Genomic DNA, 24,437 nt, shown 5'->3' with positions numbered 1-24,437 from the left:
ACTGAAACTTTTCATCGCAAATTTGCATGTTCTATCCACATGGGTTTTTTGACCGTACTCTAGATTCCTGCCCAGTTGCGAAAACTTGTTTGAAGGCTATAAAATATCTGTAGTTGTGATTTCCAACTACTGTGCCTTGGCACAATGGTGTATTGTGAGAGATCATCAGGAGTATGTGCAGTAAATTATTCTATCTCACTTACGTTGTCTGAAAATTATTATATACAATCAATAATCTGTTGGAGGTCCCATAGCTCAGTGGTTAGAGCATTGGTTTGGTAAACCAGGGGTCATGATTTCATATTTCACTGGGGCCTCTACTCCCCAAGAGGGGTTGCGTCAGGAAGGCCATCAAGTGTAAAAACTGTGCCAAACAAATATGAGCGTCCATCTGAGATGTCATGCTGTAGCGACCCCTAACGGGACAAGCCGAAAGAAATTTACTATCAATAAATTGTTGGGATTATTGTGATAACTAGAACCATTCAATGCATTTGCACTAGAAGGCAGTAAGTACATAGTTAACCTGTGCATCCATCTGTTGCCATTCAAATAACTAAACTATTCATGACACACCAAGTAAGTCAATTCGTGAATAAATGTGGATGAAATCATCGTGACTTCAGTAAATGCTCTGAGATGAAGAATCTGTAATGTCAGTAGTAAGTTTTGGCACTAGTTTCTGAGAGTGAAGAGCAAGAATTGCAGACAAACAAAACCACGAACAGACTCCCATGTGCTTCTAGCAAATTACGTAACAAAACACCCAAAGGCCTGTCCTCGACCGACATCTGATGCCACTCGTCGCGACACATTTTGAATGACTGTAATTTAGCTTTCCCATTCTGGATGCCTGCGTATTCCAAATCATCCAGCTTGTTGTCACTGTTTCCATTTACCTCAACATCCTTCGCTGGCTATGACTGTTCTGCAATTAGATTTCATCTTGCGTGAGGGGGCATGAGCAGCCCCTCGAGCAGCATGATGATGCCATGAAGGTTCAGGTTTCAGCATCTGGCCATTAGCTGATAAATCACAATCTTTTTCTTTAAAGGACTTTATTATCACAGCAATTATTGTTCACAAAGTGTTGGACGACCTCTGCCAGGAACATCGGGAAGGATGTCACTGATGAGAATAGAATGTTAGTCACTCGGCCGCTTTTAGCATCGACGGGAGGCCACTGTCCGATCTAGACCCTTTTTCATTTTCAACTGTAATTATATTGTCTCCGATTTCAATTTAGTGAATCCTCCAAAGTTGAACACAATCCCTCCTGGGATTGGTTGAATTCCAAGTTGCTCACACAAAAAATAACAGAAAGAGAATAAATTTAATCAGAGTTAAGCGTTTACTGTAGAAAGTGACATTTTAAACATTAAGGGTTGTGCAAGTGAGTTAAACACTAGATCATGAGAAAAGTTACACTACTACAACTAAAAACCATAATAAAAGAATACTGCTCACTCTTTGGGTTAAAAATGATCATCCACATATTTAACCATTTTGTCATGAAACTAAATACAATATACTTCTCACCATTTAAATTGATTCCTGTCATAAAAGCTACAAGACAATTTAACCACTGTAAACAAAGGGACTTTTTATTTGCAATGTAACCAAATGTAAATCAAATGAAAATAAAGTAATGCTATTCCACCTTTGAATTAATAACTGTCATACAGATATGAAAACCATCAGTACACATGGTAACACTATGTCATAAGCCAGCAGCACGGGGGCAGACTCAAATCCAGGACTCCGAGGCAAGGGCATGATCTTAACAATGGTTTTATTTCAGGAAGAGGTTGTACGCAGCTAAACTGTCCAAAAAGCCGGAAACACAAAAATGCGTGGCAAAAAGACAAAGTCCAATAATCCTGAAACAAGGTCCGAAGTATGAGGCAAAGCTTGGAAGGCAGAGGCACAAAAACGCGAGGCTAGAGGCAAGGTCCAAAAACATGAAACGAAGTCCGATGACTATGAGGCAAACCTAGAAACACAACAACACATGATCAAACTAAAAGGGCACAGACTCGCTGCGACAAAGGATTGCTCTACACTAATTTACGCACTGTAGCGGAATATCCCAGGACGTGGTAAAGCATGTGCAACGAACTGGCAAATGCCGATGACACATTTACCACGAAAGTACTTGGTTCATTAGTGTCGCAAAATGCAAACAGCTATGACAGCTGTAAGAGGTGACACCGCCCAAGGCAGTGGCCGGGCCACGTCCCTCACAGGAAACGCCATCCACAGCTTACCAGGACATACCCCACTACTTATCACCAATAGGGTTGGGTATTGAGTAATGAAAACCGACTGGAACTGGGACTAACATTTCGGTTCTCCCAGAATCGTTCTTTCGCTCTTTTGATGCCTCCAGTCCGCCGACCCCAAAGAAGTTGCAAAAAAAAAAAAAAAAGCAAAGAAGACAAAGACATGCTTGTGACAAACGGTGGCGACAAACAAAAGTGTTCTTAACTTGGGTAAAATAATGTCAGTGGAAGACTTAGAACACTGCTTCTCAAATAGTGGGGTGCGACCCCCTGGGAGCATGTGAGACCCTGAAGAACTTGATTTGCCATACTAGAGGAAGATAAAGTGCTATTGCACATCCAAGACAATAGATGGCAGTGATGCGCTGGTTGTTCTCAGAGAATTTACTCTACAGCTACAGCGTAGTACTGTTTATAGCAATAATGTGTGTGTTTCTTTCGGCGTCACCACAGCGTGTCATCTCAGATGAACGCATATATATGTTTGGCACAATTTTTACGCCAGATGCCCTTCCTGACGCAACCATTCTCAGGGAGTGGAGGCCCCAGTGGGATACGAACCCACAACCCCTGGTTTACCAAACCAGTGCTCTAAGCACTGAGCTATGGGGCCTCTGTTTATAGCAATAATACTAGCAGTTAATAAACAGGGAAGACTATCGGGCTTTTTCACTCGAAATCTTGGAATGTGGGGCAAGCGACTTAAGGGAAACATTGATTTCTTTGAGAATCTGCATTAATTTATGGACGCAACCGATTATGATGCTACACACACTTTTTTTTCCGAAAAATGTGTCACGAACGGGGCTCGAGAGCGGACCCAAATGCACGACTCCAGAGGCAAGCAGGTAGTGAACAGAAAGCCTTTATTCGGTCCGTGGTCAATGATCAGCAAGTCAGTCAGGAAAAGCAGCAGTATCAGAAGAGGCAGGCTTAATAGGATGGTCAGGGAACAGGCGAGGGTCGGTACACGGTAGGTCAGGTATACGGGGGTGCGGGAACGAGGCATGAGAATCAACGATCCGGCGGAGGACTAGTTGTCCCCCGTGTCCTATAAGTACCGGGTGTAATCAGCCGAAACAGGGTGCAGGTGTGTGCCGACTAATTGGCTGGCCACGCCCAGCCTGGACAAAATGAGGCGTAAAATACATACATGACTATATTATAGATAGCACAGTGGATCAGCTGGTAAAGTGTTGGTCATGGTTTCAATCCTGGACCCACCTGTGTGGAGTTTACATGTTCTCCCCGTGCCTCCATGGGTTTCCTCCGGGTACTCCGGTTTCCTCCCACATCCCAAAAAACATGCAACATTAATTGGACACTAAATTGCCCCTAGGTGCTATTGTGAATGCGACTGTTGTCTGTCTCCATGTGCCCTGCGATTGGCTGGCAACCAGTTCAGGGTGTACCCCGCCTCCTGCCCGTTGACAGCTGGGATAGGCTCCAGCACTCCCCACGACCTTCGTGAGGATAAGCGGCTAAGAAAATAGATAGATGGACTATATTATACTTCCCCCGGTGGCCAAATCGTGGATAGCAAAAAGAAACAGAATAAAATAATCACAATGAAATGCAATATCCATTCATATGCATTTTCCAAGCCGCTTATCCTCAAAAGGGTCGCGGGAGTGCTGCAGCTTATCCCAGCAAAATAATGGAGAGAATGTTGTGCTATTTTACTGATTGGAAACACATTGAATAATGAATAATTAGCCTTCTGTGTTTTGTTTTGTTTTTTTATTAATAATGCTGGATAGAATTATGCTTCAGGCAATGTGTGTTGATGATGAAAAGGATATCATAATGAACTGAATCGCTGAGTTCATCAAATTACCCAAACTAACAAGCATCAGAAGTGACAGGCACTGTCAGGAAACATTCTGACTGACATTTAAAATGAGCTTCACTGTGCTCAAAACAGGTTTTAGACCTGTGTTGGAACTTGAATTTTCCCTGTCACAGCACATAATGGGTCTTTTCCCAGACTGTAAAACTATTATACAAATATTTACGCTGTTTTGGAAGACCTGAGAGTTGGCAAAGGTTCATTGTTGTAAAATTTATCCTGTGCTTTTCTGCAACTTTTTTATTCAAACGCTGGAGTGGGTTGTGCTAACTCATTAGAATGCAGGAGGACACCTTTTTCCCAACAACTTGATATGTGTGACCTCAAAGAAGATCAGTGCAGTCCATACAGCTTTTCATCTATTTTCACTGAAATGCTGGATCCAATTACAGGTTGAGAGTATTAAATGGCCTCTTTCAATAGAATACAAAGTGTAAAACATGTTACCCGTGAACAGTGATTCTCCAGAAATAATAACAATAAACAAGTATCAACAGTGACAAATAAGAACTAATGTAAGAGCTGTAGATGGCCAGAGTAACCCAGGGGCGTGCAGACTTTAGTAATTAAGGGCCACATTTGATTTTTAATTACAACAAATGGGCCAGGCCATTTGTAGTTGAAAAGAAAATGTAGAAATGTTTACATAAAATGTGTAAAACAGTTTAATTAAAAAAGAAGCTATGTTCATTTTTCACTATCACTTCAAATGACTGCGTTTGTAATTTATTAAGCAATTTTTAAACAAAAAATTAAACCGTGTTTTGTAAATATTTGACTATTTGATATAGAAAATGAGTAATTAATTATCATTTTTAAAGTTATTGTTTACCATTAATGTAATGAAAAAAACCTAACCCTTATCATTAACTAACATTTCATTTTATAAAATTTTCCAAATCTATAAAATAAAATGTTTATATTGTATTATTTACAATGTACTTGCTGTGACAATCGTACGACTACAATACACCATCAATGACTGATTGCAAAATTAATCATGAACATACAAAATGAATGCGACAAATTTATAGGGCTCGATAACTTAAAGAGCAGGATTAAAGAGCAAAGCTGGCCACATGTGGCCCGCAGGCTATCCAGTACTGCCCCCCCCCCCCCCCCCCCCCCCCCCATTTAAGATGATCACTCGGGCTTCTCGGAGTTCACCAGATCACAGCAAGTGGGAGACAGAATTCTTGTTTAAAAGCAGGTGTGGGCCTGTCATTATATTAGTCTGCTGCCTGTGTGAGCCACTGTGCAGCTGCCAGACTATAATATTTCCTTTTTTTTTTTTATTTGAACACCATCAAACATGAATAACAGAATGTCTGCTCCCCTGTCTCGTTAGCCGGCTTGGTGAAGTATGGCGAGACAAAACCTCATGTGCAGCACTTTTTCTATGACGTCACCAGGTGCGTGTGTGTGTCTCAACGGCTGTGTGTCACTGCAGAACAATGGCCTTTCTATAATAACAGCTGACACATGATATCTGTGTGCATCCCTCAGCCGCCCGTCTGCTTTTTTTTCCAAACATCAAGAGGTCCACCTGATTAATAGAATGAGAGCCAAGACAAAAACTGTATTTTGCCTTTACAAAAACACTAAAATGCCCAATTTTGATGGACGCTGTCAGAGAGTTATTTGTTTAACAATATTTTTATTGTGCTTGAAGTGTGCAGTGGTGTATGATTTATTGTATTGGTTTTATTTCACTCCTGCCATGTAACTACTAAAGGAACCCAAATTATTTTATATTCTATATCAGACATTAACCCAGGCAAACAAAATGAACTTTTAGAGACTTTTTTATACCCTTGTAAATTTTTCATGCTTTTAAACCTTATGAATCCATGTATGATTATTATAAAATTGTATATATTTTTTCACAGTACAATATTATCTCCCTTCAATGAGTGTTTGAGAGAGATTACAGTTATATTGCCTTATAGCAAAGTTCCTGAATATTCACTGCAAGGTAACTGCTCTACAAAAATATTTTCCATTTGAAAATGTATGCAGGGAATGGGTACTAAATTGCCATTTTAAAGAGGTGAAACTGTTGTTGCTGTCTGGCAAAAACTTTGAATCATACCCCACCTTATGACTTTAACTTTCTGATGTAACATATTTCAAACTTCCATAAAGGGCTATTCGCTAATGTAGTGACAGTAAAACTCATGATATCATAAAAAACCTCATCTTCAAATCAATCAGTAAAAACGGGTTTATGATTATTGGTGGGTTGAAACTGTTGCTGCTATATACTTATTTATATTTATAAATGATACCTTTGTAACATTACTTTAGCTCTCACCGGGCCAAACTAAAATGATAAAAATTAGTCCAAAACGTTGGTGTTCTGATAGGGTCCGACCTGACCTCCAACAGTCATATAAAACATTGATTACTAAAACTGCCTTTGAGCATCTGAAGTACATATCTAGAGTGAAGGCTTGTATGTGTCAAGCAGACCAGGAGAAGCTCATGCATGCTTTAATCTCAAGTAGACTTGACTATTGTAGTGGTCTTCTGACTGCGCTCCCCAAAGAGAGCATTATACAGCTGCAGCTCATTCAGAATGCTGGAGATCAGGTTCTGACTGGAACTAAGAGGTCAGAGCATATAACTCCAATTCTAAAGTCCTTATACTGGCTTCCCATCAGCTTTAGAATAGATTTTAAAGTTCTGCTTCTGATCTATAAATCATTAAATGGTTTACGTCCTGAATACATGAAATAAATGCTGATGGAATACAAACCCAGAATGGCTCTGAGATGACTGACTCGGGTCTAATGCTTGAGTCCAAAGCAAACATGGTGAAGCAGCATTTAACAATTATGCTGCAAAAAAATGGAATAGGTTGCCAACAAAGGTGAGGTCAGCCTCAAGTGTGAGTGTTTTCAAATCCAGATTAAAAACACATTGTTTTTCGCATGCGTTTTAGAGTACTTCCACTTTTCAGTGATATTTCATGCACTAAAAGCTGTTTTAATTGTACTTTTTCGAATGCTTTTCATTTATGTATTTCAATATTTTTAATCATGAAAGCGCATTGAGTTACCTTGTGCATGAAATGTATTTGTCACGTCCCATCGGAACGGGAGTAGGACCCAAATGCAGGAACTCGGAAGACGCAAGGTAGTTCAAGAAGAGACTCGTTTATTGTATGCAGAGGTCGGGGATCGAGCAGGCAGTCCGGTGCAGCGGCGGTAGTTGGGACGTCGAGCGACGAGAACAGATGAGCGGACAGGCAGGAGTCGGTACACGGGGAAACAATCAACGCAGGCAGAAGTCTCAAAGGAGTCAGGCTTACAAGGTTGGTTGGAGAACGGACGAAGGTCGGTACACAAAGGATCAATCAGGAATACGAGAGTGCTGGAACGGGACATAAAGCTCAACGAACTGGCGGAGGACCAGTCGTCACCGGGTCCTATCTATACAGGGGATGATCAGCCCGCATGAGGAGCAGGTGTGCGCCTCCCAATCAGCGCAGCCGCGCAGGCACCCGCACAGCTCATGCTGAAGCGGCAGGATCATTACAGTACCCCCCCCCCCCTCAAAGGCACGGCTCCGAGACGTGCCTAAACAAAAAAACAGACAATAACACAGGCAGGGGTGGCCGGAAGGGGGTCCGGAGGAGGGCACGCCCCCCCCTGAACCCCAGACTGGTGGCCATCCAGGCCACCAAACACGAGGCGTCCGGGCGGACAGGTCAGGAGGACGACCCGGACGCCAAGCACCAGGGTCCCCACGGGGCGACTCGGGCGGACGACCTCTGTGAGGAACCAAACGGCGAAGCAGGAACCAGAACGAGGCGGGCCACTGCTCCGGACGAGAACCTCCCACGGCGTTGTTGCAACCACTGCTCCGGACGAGAACGTCCCACGGCGTCGTTGCAAGACGACCAGGGATTGGTCGCCAACGAGGCCAGGTCCTGAAGCGGCTGGGCGCACTCAGGAGCGAAGAAGATGATGGAGAGCAGGACCAGAGCCATGACCGCCACCCCGAAGTCTCTCCAGCTCCTGGGTGGCTCCACAGAACTTCCCAGCTCCTCCTGGACAGGGACGTGAGAAGGCGGCGGCGCCAGTACCGCCCCCTCCTGGACAGCAACGTGAGAAGGCGGCGCCAGTACCGCCCCCTCCTGGACAGCAACGTGAGAAGGCGGCGCCAGTACCGCCCCCTCCTGGACAGCAACGTGAGAAGGCGGCGCCAGTACCGCCCCCTCCTGGACAGCAACGTGAGAAGGCGGCGCCAGTACCGCCCCCTCGTGGACAGGAACGTGAGAAGGCGGCGCCAGTACCGCCGCCTCCTGGACAGGAACGTGAGAAGGCAGCGACCCCGTCGCCGCCTCCTGGACAGGAACGTGAGAAGGCAGCGACCCCTTCGCCACCTCCTGGACAGGAACGTGAGGGCGTGCCCGTCTCCGACAGAGCAGGAACGGGGAGCGGCCGCGGGCCGGTCGCCGACAGAGCAGGAACGGGGAGCGACCGCGGGCCGGTCGCCGACAGAGCAGGAGTGTGGAGCGTCCGCGGGCCGGTCGCCACTGCCACTCCAGAGCACGGACAAGAAGCGGCTGTGGAGACGTCGCCACGTCCTGGACAGCAGCGTGAGGCGGCATCGGGCCCACTGCCACGTGAGCTTGCAGTGCATCCGTTGAAACAGCAACGTGGGCGTGGCGCGGTGGTGAATCAGTTTCCAGGGCAACGTGAACCTGAGTAGGCGGGGAGTCAGTCGAAACTGACACGTGGGCGTGTCTCGGGAGTGGGTCAGTTCCAACTGCCACGTGAGCTCTGCTCGGAACCGCCAAAACCTCGACGTGGGAATGGCGAGGAGGCGGGTCAGTCTCCACAGCTACGTGCACTTGGCGAGGTGGCGAGTCTGTTCCCACTGTGGCGTGCACTTGGCAAGGGGGCGAGTCGGTTTCCACGGCAACGTGAACCTGAGTCAGCAGTGAGTCCGTCGCCGTTGTGACGTCAGCGTAGCTCGGCTGGTTCGCCAATCCTTGCCGGACCTGGGCCGTGAGAGCCGCCAATTCCGCGCTCTGCCTCTCTAACTGCGCCCGCATTTCGCGACAGAACGCCTCGTGGTTTGGTGGCTCCTCCTCCCTCTGGGCTGGAATCTTCGCCACCAGCTGCGGGTCTGCCGGTCTCACCGTTGCCGGCGAGGATTGGGAGGACGGTGTCTTCGTTGCAGCGCAGCGAGAGACACTAGGGAGCGCCCGGCCGGGGCGCCTCCTCTGGCCGCCACGCGGAGGTCCCGGGTAGATGGCCAAGCGGGTTCCCTCGTACCGATAGGTGTACTTGGACCTACAGGGCGAAGTCGCTCGGGTGCTGGGAACGCGGGGAGGTGAAACAAACTGACTGGGATGCAAAGCCGGGCAAAGAGATTCGAAATCAAAATCATCGGAGTCGTACTCAGGCAGCCGGTCATACAAATCACGGTCCTCCTCATATTCCAAAAAGTCAGAGTCCACAAGAATATGAGGAGCCGGACGGGTCGTGTTCGGGACGTATTCATACCTCGCTGGCGGAGCGTAAGACACGGAAGTGGAGGACGTCAGGGAGCCTACCCGGATTTGACAGGCTTGGTCCTCCGGCAGACGGTCTACCTTGCGTCGGTCCCGGCGACGCCGGGTCTTTCCTGCTGGGTCCTGTATTGGCCAGTTCGTTCTGTCACGTCCCATCGGAACGGGAGTAGGACCCAAATGCAGGACCTCGGAAGACGCAAGGTAGTTCAAGAAGAGACTCGTTTATTGTATGCAGAGGTCAGGGATCGAGCAGGCAGTCCGGTGCAGCGGCGGTAGTTGGGACGTCGAGCGACGAGAACAGATGAGCGGACAGGCAGGAGTCGGTACACGGGGAAACAATCAACGCAGGCAGAAGTCTCAAAGGAGTCAGGCTTACAAGGTTGGTCGGAGAACGGACGAAGGTCGGTACACACAGGATCAATCAGGAATACGAGAGTGCTGGAACGGGACATAAAGCTCAACGAGCTGGCGGAGGACCAGTCGTCACCGGGTCCTATATATACGGGGGATGATCAGCCCGCTTGAGGAGCAGGTGTGTGCCTCCCAATCAGCGCAGCCGCGCGGGCACCCGCACAGCTCATGCTGAAGCGGCAGGATCATGACAGTATTATATATTTCAATTTGCTTTGCTTTCCTTAATAGTTCCTCAGAGAGGCTTTGGGATCCTTGACACGGTGACGTCAAGCACTCATCCAATGACAACGGGATTGGTGGAGTGATTTCCAAGTACTACATTGACAGACTTGTACTGTGAATGGCAAGGAGAAATGGAGGACGGCATAATAATTGCGCTGTCCCACTATCCCAAACTTTGGGCCAATAGAAACATAATACTGTACTGTACACCGAGACCTCTATGCTGGAGCCTTTTAAACTCACTTTCAAAGCTCGCTATTCAGCCCGAGAAAGACCTCAAAGCGCTTTTTCTGGAACTAGAAAGCTTATGAATGAGTTCAGAGATGAATTTTGTATGGGATTCTCCTCAAACTAAATTAGGGATTTCTTTTCAAACAATGACAAATACGTATTCCCGAGCTGTGGCGAAAGGCACCCAACTTCCATCCCAGGTGATGCATCTCTATTTCCAAATATGGGATGCCCAAAACCGCTGTCGTCCTTTCACAATGCGCAAGTGGAGTGTGAAAAGGCCTTTATAGTGTAAACCATTGGTTTGTTGGCTATTATGAGTAGTACAGTGTACAGTGGTGTCTTGGGTTCCATGTTCAATTGGTTCCATAACACTGCTTCTATCTCCAATTATCTTTCCTTTTTAAAATTAATGGAAATACCAGTAATCCTTTCTGTCTCCCATTAAAAAAAAAAAATAACTTTTTTTTTAAAAAGGAAATTTGCACTCTATGATATTTTAGTTTGTAAAAATATATATTGGTTACTTAATAAAATAGAATTTAAAGAATAAAACAGTTTGTAAATGCGAATTAAATATGGCTGCTTCTGCTGTGCACAATGATAGAGACACAAATGAAGAAGTGACTGTTAGCGTAAAAAGTTTTCCTGAACAAACTCAGAAATCTCAGAAAAACTCGTAAGACAGGTCACCGAAGTACTTGTGCACTAATTAAAGACCAAATTATGGGGGGAAAAAACAACTCTGTTATTTGAAATCCTTTGCCCACAGCTTGGTCCTTCGTTGTTCAAAATTTGCAACTACACCCCTGGGCAGGTTCAGTGATTTTACCTGAGGCAAATCCTTCAGTCAGCCATTTGTGTGATTGCTGGAGCCTGAAGACGTAAAGAGAAGATGAAGCCGATATTTAGGTTACTAATAACATTTGCTCCACATAGCAACAGACCCAGCAACTTTATCATATCACCTCAACAACAGCACTGAGCTCATTTCAACCCACAATAACAACCCCCTTAATGTGTCTTCATATTTACTGTTAGCATTTTGCACAAGACAACAATAATGTGAGTCATCCATTAAGTGTGGCCACGCCAGTGGAATAACCCGGGCGTATGAAAGTGAAAATCCAGGCATGGGTTTTCAAGCAAACTATGTCAGGACTAACCTAATTACTTAAAATGATTATAGAAACAAACACCTCCTAAACACCTATTTTAATTAAAAAAAAAAAAAAAAGGTTAGTTTTCCGCACAGTCAAAAAAAGTGAAGTTTTTAGGGCATTTTTCCATCATTATGTGCATTTATTTAATTTACTGATTAAAAGGAGGGCTGGTCATTCTAAATATGAGCAGGTAAATAAAAAAAATATTACATGTTAAAAAAAAGTGGTTAACTTCACAAGAATTATTTGAAAAAACTAACAAAATACAGATAATATTTCATGCCTTGGTTACATATATAGAAGCAAAATCATTCACTGTAAAAATGCATTATACATAGGTGAAAGGGTTTTCCAGAATTTTGAGGACAACTTTGGGGGTGCATATTATACATGGGTATGCAATATATACGAGAATTTATGGTACTTCGTGGTGAATGCAAATCGAATGTGAAAACATTAAAAGGTTTATGCCTAAATGAAGTACCTCAACTCACTTTAATGTACTTTCTAGGCACCAAGATAACATAAAAACAGAGAATTAGCAAATAATGGTTGGTAGGTTCCTCGCAAAAAATCCAAAGATATGCATGAGCACACCATATACTCACTATATTTCACCTCTAACAAGAAGACACGCATCATATAAAAAAAATCCAGTGATTCTAAATTTGTCCAGGATATGACTAATTTGTAACTTCTCTTGTAACATCATCTTGCACAAAAAACAAGTGTAACAAATAATGTATCTGTTTAAAATAAATACAAATGCACTGACTCTACATTTGTCCATGGTATCCATCATTTTAGTCTTGTATTGTTCTTTTGCAGAGAATAATAAATGTAACAAATAATTTGTCTTGTAACTCCTTTTTTTGTCCTTCTCTCCCTCAGATGAATTTAACCCTTCTGTCCCCAAGCTGGAGAAGAGCGTGAGCGGAAGCAGCCCATCGTGCGACCGCCTCCTGCTCACCGTCACCATGCTGCTGCTGGCCACGCTCTTGGTCTCCTAGCAACGGCTGTCACATCAGTGTCACCATGCCAACGGGCCTTCATAGCGTCGATAGTACAGCGGCGGGTGGGACAGTGAAGATGCAGTCTGTCTATGTGTGTCGTCTGTGCGTGCGTGTTGATTCATGCGCGCCATACAAAGCATTTATAAAAGTGGCAATGTCAGATTGAAATTATTAAATAATTGTAAAAAAAAAAGAAAAAATGAAAAATACATCATTAATACCACCCGCGCATTTGATTGATTAGTTCACATCCTCTGGATTGGTTGCCATAGTTTCTTCTTCTGACAAATTGAACTCAAGTGAACTGCATTGATTGCATATTTCCTGGATCTCGATGGGAACATTATACCTACGGTGACGGTACTGTTTTGGGGTTTGGGTTTTTTTTTTGCATCCCCCAAGCAGAAGATAGTTCATGAACACAAAATGGGACTCGTGTTTTTTGTCATCTTCACTCGCAGTAAAGCAAGGGAGAAACATTCGTAAAAGCATTTAAATGTCTGAGGTTAACAAAGCACACACGTGCACAGTCGTGACCGAGCATCCCTGCATGCCAACACTCAGCAACTCCGAGTGTGTGGCGGCTGCTTTGCTCTGCCACAATCTTATTGTCCATTTCTCTTTGTTTTTGTGTGTATTGTTTGGGTGTTTGGGCGCATTTCTAACATCCAAGCATTACATCCACACACTTGCCATTATTTAAATTCAAAGAAAAAATCAAACATAAAGGAAAAAAAATGTAAAACGACAGTGGTGAGTAGTGTGCAGCCAAAAGCCAACCACAACCATAACAACTGCTTACCGAGGAGAGTGTTACCATGGCAACTAGCACCTTATTTCACCATGGTGACCAAAACACACCCAGCAACCCAATATGGACTCGAGCTGTGACGCCCTGACAAACACACTCTCTCTCTCTCTCTCTCATCAAAAACAAGACGCATGTGAGGCTTTCATGCGTGCGTGTAAATGTTAAAACTGGACTGCAAATGAACTGAAATGTTTTTAAATGTAATGAGAGTTTTTTCTTATAAACAGGAAGCTCAGTGTCTTTCAGTGTAGCTTTGTTTTATTTTTTATTTTTGGGTTGTTTTTTTTTTTGGGGGGGGGGGTATTGCGTTTCTGTGATGTGTCTTTGTTAATGGTGATGGAATATAATAGAGCCATATGTCAACTTGGGCTGCATGCAGACTGGTAATCAACCCTTGAGATTGTTAGTGTTCCAACACTTTGTGTATGTGTGTGTGCGCGTGTTCTTCTTGAAAATTAAGAACTTGATCAAACTTCACACATATTGCCACATGCTGGAATATAGTGGAACCTCTCAAGTGGAGCACAATCCACTCTTTTCCATGTTGTTTGGCATTAAAAGCAATTTTTCCTCATCGGAAATAACGGAAATTGAATTTAACACTCCCAGGGACAGAAAGTGGCCAATGTAAAACTTGTACATATTTACTTATTTGCTACAAGATGTTTTAAAGCTCGAGTTCCCCACATTGTTGGTCGTTTTAGAGCATTTTTACTGAGCTTTCAAAACCTACAGAATCTTGTGTTCAGTGAGAATACAAGTATAAAACCTATCAAAAGAAAGAATAGATGCTCTTCTTTCACCAGAAAGATGTCTTTTGTAGCTTTTTCCATTCTTTAATCATTAGCAGACGAACAGTTTGTCCGACTAAAAATCCCAGTTTGTGCAAAGAAACCTGTCATGCAGATCAGTGACTTTGACACTAATATGTGTTGCTCATGGACTGCTTATGGCAAAATTATTGATTTACATATATATCAACAACACTGAGTAACCACGTGGTTCGAATTGAATGTTACTGAGTTTTTTTACATGATGTTTTCCATTCTTTTTGTCATGATCGTGACCAACACTTTCTGTTGCTGGATCTACTGTGACACATAAATTATTTATATCATGTTAGGTGCCTCAACTTCTCAATTTCTCTCCCTTACAGACGACGTGATCAGCCAATATTTTTCCCTCATTTTTATCTTCAACTGAAAAGCGGTGCTGGTCTCAAATCCAAATTGATACAACACCGCCATCTACAGGTATCTGTTAGTCAATTACACTGGCTTACAAACAAGATGGGTGAGACCCTCTTCAACGCCCACCAGTTGAAAAATATACTTGTCAGTGGAAGTAAACAGTTGGATTCCAGTTGATGTGCAAAAATGCACTGCACTGAACAAGTAACATGTTTACATTTTCATCTGTCATACAGTGTGAAAAGAAATTACACACTGTATGCTAAAACCTAAAAAAAGTAATACTTAACTTCGATGGCATGTGGCGGTGGTGTGATGTGTATTCCTTCTTAGGGTGGTGTGATGTGTATTCCTTCTTATAGTGGTGCCAATCGTTTGGTGACTTAGCCATACAATACTCAGCAGCCAGAACAGAGACGTGTCTACAACATTCATAAATCAAAATAGAGTTTTTTTTCCCCCTTCAGGACATCACCAGTACGCTTCTGCAGTGACAGAAAAAAACAAGGAAAACAACACTTTTGTGGTGTTATTCTTATAAATGCTAACTGAGCCAACATTTAGTCTTAAAGGCTTAACTTCTTTTGTTGATTTCAGAGCAGGGCCGATAAACGTGTCACTGCGGCTGTTTGGTAGTTATGGTTGTACTCAGGGGGTTGGTTGTGGTGGCAAAACTTCCCAAATGTGTATTAAAAAAAAAAAAAAAAGACCGTAACAGTAAGCCAAAACTTGCCCAGCTTCTTTACGAACTTGGGGTGTGGGTGGAGTGTGAGGTAGTTACATATCTTCTCCCTTACCTAAAAGTCAGTTTGGGAATGCTAATAAACTCCCATCATATTACATCAATGCCTCAGCATATGGTTATCATTTTTATGACTGGTTTTGAATTGAAGATAAGGAAAAATGACTTAGCAGGCTGGGATTGGGCTTGAATTTTGATTTGCACTTCAGAGGTTCCACTATATTCTTTCTCGAACAGTTTCACTGAAACAATACATGATTTAAAGTCTAGATTGTAGAGCTAGTGTGTGTGTGTGTGTGTGTGTGTGTGTGTGTGTGGTGTGTGTGTGTGTTTCATCTATGGGTCGGTGTAAATTGTCCGCTTTTAAAAGAATGTGGCCTTTCCAATCACTTTTGGATCAAAGTACATACATTCTATATATATATACATACATATATATATATATATATAATATATATATATATATATATATATATATATATATACACACACACACACACACACACACACACACACACACACACAGACGCACACACATACCCGACATGGATTCTATATTCTCACGGCAGAATGCAGTGTGTGATCCAACCCAGGTATATATATGGCTATGAGGGTAGGGGGGTAAAAAGGGTCAATCATTTTTGCACTTCATAAGAATTAAGACACAAAAGAAGGTAAGTGTGTGTGCGTGCGTGTGAGAGTGTATGCAATGTTGTCTGACGACGCAACCGAAGCATTTACTAGTGTTGGAAACAACAGTTACAATCATGTTTACCTTTTGACTGGAATGACTTTAAATGTAATCCGAACAAACAAAGCATAACAGCAGAGGTTCTAACCATGAACGAGATAAGAAAATAATAAAAATCCTACTTTTAACAAAATGTGCCTCTGCCTTTTTATTTGTCTCAACACACACATCAACACAATCTGTTTTTGTGTTTGAGGATGTGACAAAAGAGACTGGTAATCCAATCCAGGAGGACAGCAGGACACGTTGCAGCAGAGCGTGTACGTGCTGTGTTGCTAATGTTGTCAGATTGGATTTATTTATTTTTTCATATCAAAGTCGTCTCTTTTCCGTTGCAAGTAACGTCTTTACATGCTCCACTTACCCCAGCGGATAAAAGCTTCTGTCAACTGCTTGGCACGTGACGAAACGCCGACGGAGGAGTCACTCTCGGTGTCAGGGGCTGACATGTTTGTGCAACAGGTTGTATGTACGTAAGTAAGCATGGCCTCCACTGGAATAGAAAGCATGTCTCTCGCCATCGCTGCGTATGTGAAAAAAATAACAGGTGGTCCCACGCGGGCCCGCTTTTCTAAATGTTAGCACATGCAAAAAAGGCACAATCTTGACTTCACACACACACACACACACACACACACACACACACACATATACTGTATATGGAAACTGACTTACTAGATGCGCCCACCCAGGATTGTTTCTGCCAAACGTAGCGAATTCCACACTTGGTAAGCAAGCTAAGCAATGTATTTGCTCTAAAGTGATGGTGAGCTTTGGACCATCAAGCAAAATGTGAACATTCTTCCACTGATACTGTTAAGGTAATGAGGCTAGTTATATGCTTGAGGCACTTACCTCAAAAGGTCTTTCCTAGAATTGTAACAGAAGAGCTGGTAGGCTGAATCAAATTTGTGTAAATTATAATCTCATTTGATTGGCTGCAGTGAGGGCTAAATCCACAGAAATGCTGGATGCAGCGGAAAAGACGACACCATGTCAAAGTGGCCATCTTAAACAGCATTGATTTTGCCACAACTCGGGCAACTTTTAGAATCGAACTGTGAACGAAGACATAAAAGTTTGTTTCACCTAATGACCCGAAGAGTTGGCAAAAGTTTACTTGGGCTGAAGGCAGCATTGAATTGGCCCAATGTTAACCTGAAGGCAAGATTACGGTCAGATAGAATAAGCAGTCATAAAAGTTTTTAATTTTTGTCTGTACTGTGCTAAAATCAGATGTTATACTGTACATTATATTGTACAGTATGTACATGTACTTATGTATCTATGTGTGTGTGGTTTGTCTGTATGTTTTTGTTTAACCGTTAAACCAACCTTCATCTTGATGTTAAAACATTCCTGCGTATTATTCCTAGCCACATTCTCCATCTTTTCCTGAACAAATGCTTCTCACCCAGCAGGAGCAATTCTTGGATGAGAGCTTTCTGGGTGCTGAGCGCCAAGTCAGGCAAGACAAATGTCAGTTTTGTACATTTGAAGGCTACTTCTTTGAAACAGAAGCCCAACACTTTAGTGGGAAACGTTTGTGACTAAACTATCAAATCTGATAAAGGTTATTTAAATGTTGAGCCACAGCAAAAGAAGATTGGATTGGATTTATAAAATGACCACTTTGTAACCCTATTAATTTCTGGGGCACATTCAACTCATTTTGATACAGCAACACCTCGACATGCATACGCATTTTGTTTTTCTAGAGTAAACCAGCCCCTTGCTGTAAGTACTAACAATGGACAGACTTGTTTTTTGGACTTCTACATGAGATGCAATGCACTACATGTAAAACATAATAAGAGAACTCAACTTTTGTGAATACTTTGAATACGGATACATACAGTAACATTCTCTCTTTGCTCCTGCCTTTCTCTTTCCTCAAATTAATTGCCATCCAGTCACTTCGGTTGTCAGTAGCACCACTACATAAAGTAACAAGGTAATGTTTTTTTAGAAGTTTAGATGTTTATTTATCAAATAAAATAACCTTGCATGTCATAAACACTTCGAAGTGATGTCAAGCTAAGGGTTTTGCGTCTGCTTTAGTTTCATATCAACATTTGTCAACTGGAACAGCTGGTGATGAGTAGGCCAAACAGGATATTGTACTTAACATTTTGGACAGTTTCCTACTAAATTCCCCCGTGAGAACATAAGAGCAAGGCAGCAAGACAGAAGATTAACAAGATGAATGACGCACTGTTGAAGGCTCTTTGACTAATGAAGCTTCAGAGGAAAATGTTAATGTCAGACTTTTAAGACATGAGTCATAATGTTTAGACCCATCACCATTAATTCAGGTAGAAAAAAATCTTTTTTTTTTCAAATTAAAAAAAAAGTGCCTCAAGGAGAGACGGCCTAGTAATGATGACTAATGACTGACAAGTGTTAATTGTAAGAGGAGGAATAACAACGCATGGAAGCTCATGATTTAGTCAGACATGATCATTTTCATCCTTGGTAATGCGTTTTCTTTTTTTTTTTAATTATCATTTACGGTGTTTATCACTTCCTAATTCGCCTCCCGCACGAAAAAATATCAAGTCAGTACGTTTCCACTGAGAACCATATTGATGCTAATGACCTGTTAGATAAGTCTGTGTGTTCGTCTGACTACAGGAGTGGGAAACCTAAAGCCTTTGGGCGATTTTATGCAAATACTGTGTAACCCGTGTCCAAATGTATTTAAAATACAAAAGTTAGTAACACATCAGGTTACCACTGCGTCGTGTTGATTTGGATTATTCAGACGATAACAGAGATGAGAGTTTATCGTCAAGCATTCGTTCGGTCTGAAAATGGAGAATAGAAAGGCTTTGGGTACTGCAAAGCCACTGTCCCCCGGGATTGGTCCACAGTGTACCCTGAGGTCTAGATGCTGGACTGATTGCCAATCAGTCACAGAGCATTTATAGAGACAGACAACCATTCAATCTCACATCACATTCAGAACTATCACAGAGTGGGAACTCAACCAACTCTCCCTGCCCCCACGTGAGTGTGTGACCATGAATTATATAGTGTGACAAAATTCTCATAACCTATGGTTCGAAAGAGCTCTGTGTGATCATAATCACAATAATAATGACCATTCCAACCCACGTTCTTCCTTAACGCTGTCACCCGCAGGACAGTTCCCCCCCCCCCCAAGCTGCAGTACTACGAATGAACACATGATGTCGCTAACTCATTTAGTCAGCTTCTTTGTCATCTAATGAGGGCAAACAAACAAATCCGTTGAAGTTACAAAGGCCGCTGTGTAAATAGTCATTGGGAGTAAACGGACACATTTATTTTATCAGGTTATGCTATAACCATGTTTGTGTGTGTATGAGTGCCAAGTTCATGGACAGGGAAGGCAGCAATGTGCGGGCGGAGGCCCTGCATATACCTGTACTTTATACAGTAGATATGCACTCAGACAAAGAGAGCTGATAACTGTTATACAACTACGACATTATTCAATGCATTTTAAGTGATAAGTCACAGGAATATTCACTTTTGTAGTGTGTACATTTGCTGTTCTGTTTGCACCCACATCTGGTCTGAATAAGCGTCTACAGTCAATATTTTAAAAAAACAAACATGACTGTTGGAATGTGAGGTTGCTGGGATGTTTAAAATGACAAATTAAATAAACGAATTGAAAAAAGAAAATAAATCTTTGAGAGAGTCCTTGAAAAATGATAACCCTTATAACAATGGCGGTGCTCAGAAATAACCATCCATCCACAACCTGAGCCGCTTATCCTCTCAAGGGTTGCGGCAACCGGGAAGGAAAACCATATTTTAATGAGTCCATTTGAAAAGAATGGTGAAGAAGACACTTTTATTCTCTAAAAAAAAAATACAAAAAAAAAAAAATCCACATTTTCTTCACGCTTGTCCCGACATGTAAGCATGTAATTTACAAAGTTACACGACAATAATAATTTTGCCCAAGCTATAGCTTACAGGATCCAGATTCCAAGTTTGAGAACCGCTGGGCTATAGGTCTGCACAGCCATGTTTTGTCAGAGCCAATGACTGCCTTGACAGCAGGGAGGGGAAGCCTCCAGGCTCCATTTTTAATCATTTCCTTCTCTCCACTTGGAACCAGCATTGATCTGAACACCTCCAAACCGTCATTGGCAGAAGGTGTTGCGTGTGTCACACCACGTGCTACCTGTTTTGGCCCTCGTGTGTTGCCCTACGTGGCATTCGGCACACGTGTGTGCTTGTGTCATGGCCGCTGACAAATGGTTCACTCATAATCACGTTGCAACCTCAGAATGTACCAATTGGGTCCTGAACGGATATCAGAACTCTTTTGATTGTATATGTGTACATTCCTCATCATAATTGCCCCCAGAAGATCTTGTTTTGTAGCTGATACGCTTAAGTTCAATACATTGGAGTACAGTGTTCCTCCACCCTATCGTGGCTGATCATTGTGCCCCCATTGTATCGAAGATCATTTTGGTGTTTTTAGAGTATCCAGCCAAGTCTGAATTTAGACTTAATTTGGATATGGTGCTGATCCATGTGTGTTTAAAGAGCAATGAGTTGAAGGTTTATAAGCGACCAATCACCTTTAATGTTCATTAGCCCATGTAAGGCATTCTGCATTATACTTGTGTGATAATTTCATTAAGTGAAAATGAGAGTTTCGTTGAACATTGTACTACTACATTGAGTTCAGTTTTGTTTTGTCCGTTTTGTAATAAACCTCAACTGGGAGTAACAAATAGCAAGCAGATTTTAGCTCTTTGATGAAAAACTGATCCCGTCAGCCTAGTGAGCATAAGCAGCTCAGAAGACTAGATGAGCATTCTGAAATGTGCTTTTGCAGTCATCTTTACAGGACGGCAAATCCTTGGACAAGAAGCAACTTGTCTTTCTCCGTTTATAAACAATTTGTCTGACCATGGACTGATGAAAATCAAGACTTTGAGAGATACTCTTGCAACCTTTTCCAGCTTCGTACAAATCAACATTTCTTCACTATAGATCATGATGAGCTCTCTTTTGAACAAGACATGGAAGACACATCATTCTAACCTCCTGTGTGTTTTCTAGTGGCCAGAGCAGCTTAAATCTCATTGATTAAACTCCAGGTTGGCTCACATCTAACACTGATTAGCTCTTGGGGAATCTGTAGCCCAGGGGTTAACTTACTTTTTTCCTCTCTCTCCTGTGAATGATTACATGTTATCCAGCAATCCATCCATTTTTTTTTTTTGTACTGCTTATCTTACTAGTGTTGCGGGCATGGTGGAGTCTAACACAGATATCTTGGTGCAGCAGGCGGGGTATGCCCTCAACTGGTCACCAGCCAATCGTAGGGTACATATAAACAACCATTCAGACTCATGTTTAGACCAATGGACATCCATCGATCCATCCATTTTCTTGGGCACTTATCTTCACAAGGGTCGCGGGGAATGCTGGAGGCCTATCCCAGCTATGAATGGGGAGCAGGCAGGGGACACCCTGAACTGGCTGCCAGCCAATTGCAGGGCACATCGAGACAAAAAGTCACTCTCACAATCACACTCAGGGGCAATTTAGAGTGTCCAATTAATGTTGCATGTTTTTGGGAAGTAGGAGGAAACCTGACCACCTGGAGAAAACCCCAACAGGCACAGGAAAAACATGCTATCTCCACACATGCGAGGCCGAACTTGAACCCAAGTCCTCAGAACCGTGATGCCGACACACTCGCCATTCAGACACTGTTCCCGTTTACACGTTATTTTCAATAATATATATGAAAACATATATTTTGTGCAGTATTAGTCAAAGCAGACTGTTTATTCTTGTGATTTCAATGAACATGTATCTGTGAGATGTAATGTAAATTCAAATAATGATTAATCACAGGCGCCAAATAAACCACACATAGCATTTTGCTCTGAGATGGTATTTTAAACATGTTGTGCTTCGATAAAATTGTTACATGGTATGCAAGTGAACTTTTTATTTTTTTTAAAAGTCCTATCAGTGTGACTTTTGAAACAAAATTCTCCAGCGAGCACACAAGTCAACTTCTCCTCACTGATCACTGCACCGGCATAAGTGTTGACCTGATCTGACCTTAAGCAACCTGAACCATATTTCAAATATCCATCCGCGGTTATGGTAAAGCTGTGTGTGCAGCCAAAATAAACTGCGATTAAACTGATTTCATACATGATTAATGTGATATGGTCATTTTGTGGGTGATTAATCATTTGTTCATTCTTTAACTTTGCCAGTCCTAATTATAATTAAATAAGAATACAGCAACAGTAAAGAATATTTACAATAAAAGAGACAAAGATAATTGAAATACACAAATCTTGCACTACCAAAACGATGCCGTCAATCTCCCAGACAATCTTCCCTGTGCATCCAACAGATATTGCACATACCAAAAATACCCACTGCTGTTTGGTTCACTGAAGACAACCGTGATCTTAATAGTCATGAATTGGTGTGAATGTGATTGGGAATGGTTATTTGTCCATTTGTGCTTCAAGGCCAAAGTCATCTGGGTTAGGCTCCAGCTCACCCACAAACCTAATGAGGACAAAACAAATTCATTCTATTTATTTATTTATTATTAATACTTCGGGCTGTTTCGTATTCCCATTTCCACTGCTGATGTCACCTTTTAAGCACCTTTCACGAACCGCCCAAACCACGTGTCTTAACTTGTTTGGATGAAGTTCTTCTCTTTCAACTGATGCAACCAATCCAGTGTGAAATGCTAACAGGATTTGAATCTCTTTTACCTAGTGACTTTAGCTTCTGTCTTGACACGAAACCCTCTTCCTGTATAAAAATGCAGTGCTTGAAGAACTACTGTACAGCCCTGTCTCGACACAGCGCTGGAGAAATTTTCTCCTCAGACACTCAAGCACATTCCGCAACACAGTGGATGTTTTTCTCTTCTACTTGATCTCATCAAACAGAGTCTCTGAGCTGACTGTGACAAATGACCCTGTCTCTCGATAACCTCCATTTCTTTCTCTGTCTTCACTGTTTGGACATTTTCTTTTCTCCTCCTGACGGCTCCTCACGCTTATGGATGGCTTCATTTACACACTGTCTGCAGTAGTTTCAAGTTGTTGTTTTTTCCCCCTCCCTCCTTTCTTCCAATTGGCTCATCCAATGCTGTCACTCGCCCTCGGATTGATGCTCCATGAGTTAATCACCGAACATTTTTTTTTCTGGCTCAACACACGGCCTGCTCGCTCTAAGTTTAGCTATAATCCTCTATTTCTGAGACAGCCTCTGGATTGCACGAGCAGATGGAAGGGTTATATTTATTCTGCCTCTCACACTAGGCCAAAGTGTACTTTAAAGCCGCCATGCTATTTTAATTGAATATATAAATGAGAGATTCACTTGCAAAACTTTGATGAGCGCAATTAAAAGTAAAACAAGTCCTGTTAAAGGGGATACTGTATACAGTGTTATGGAAAACTGACATTTTAATCGGTTACGTTAGAGTTGGACGTCTGCAGTGCCTCCCCATCGATGAAAAGTGAAATTAAACAACAAATGAAATGTTTTGTCATCTGGATATTTCTGAAAATGTGTCTCAGTATGCCTTATTTTCATTCATTTAGTGGTGTAATCAAAATGTGTATGTTGACTAATGGGCCTTAGCTGGCACATATCCGCCTGGCCATTCAATGAGTCATATCCCTAAGGATGGTGATGATATCCAGTGATGCCAGTTACTCCAAAATGGCTACATTTTGAGAAACAAGCAAAGAAACATGTTACTTTTCTTCAAACCAGGAATAGTTACTTTTGAGTCATTTGTGTCTCTCACCAAATACTAATTTCTGCCTGATCTTCATCTTTTCCTTTCGGCTTGTCCTGATTAGGGGTCGCCACAGCGTGTCATGTTTTTCCATTTAAGGCTATCTCATGAATCTTCCTCTCTAACACCCACAGTCTTCATGTCCTCCCTCACAACATCCATCAACCTTTTCTTTGGTCTTCCTCTCATTCTTTTGCCTGGCAGCTCCATCCTCAGCACCCTTCTACCAATATACTCACTCTCTCGCCTCTGGAAATGTCCAAACCATTGATGTCTGCCCTCTCTAACCCTGTCTCCAAAACATCCAATTTTGGCTGTCCCTCTAATGAGCTCATTTCTAATCCAACCTGCTCACTCCGAGCGAGAACCTCAACATCTTCATTTCTGCTCCCTCAAGTTCTGCTTCCTGTTGTGCCACCCTCTCTAATCCGT

At 42.5% G+C, this 24,437-nt stretch overlaps 1 protein-coding gene across 1 annotated transcript in view; it reads left to right on the top strand.

Moving 5' to 3' along the window:
- efna3b (ephrin-A3b) overlaps positions 1–13,792 on the top strand; it is an 88,340-nt gene extending 74,548 nt beyond the window's left edge. The window contains exon 6 of the mRNA XM_061820212.1: positions 12,580–13,792. Within this exon, the coding sequence (XP_061676196.1) occupies positions 12,580–12,698 (119 nt within the window). The 3' untranslated portion in view covers positions 12,699–13,792. The remainder of the gene's footprint in view (positions 1–12,579) is intronic.
- Positions 13,793–24,437: the final 10,645 nt, after the last annotated feature.

The sequence above is a fragment of the Syngnathoides biaculeatus genome, chromosome 5 (assembly GCF_019802595.1).
Source record: "Syngnathoides biaculeatus isolate LvHL_M chromosome 5, ASM1980259v1, whole genome shotgun sequence".
Classification (NCBI taxonomy): Eukaryota; Metazoa; Chordata; class Actinopteri; order Syngnathiformes; family Syngnathidae; genus Syngnathoides; species Syngnathoides biaculeatus.
Note: the sequence above shows the minus strand (reverse complement) of the source record. Positions and strands in the feature narration are given on the sequence as shown.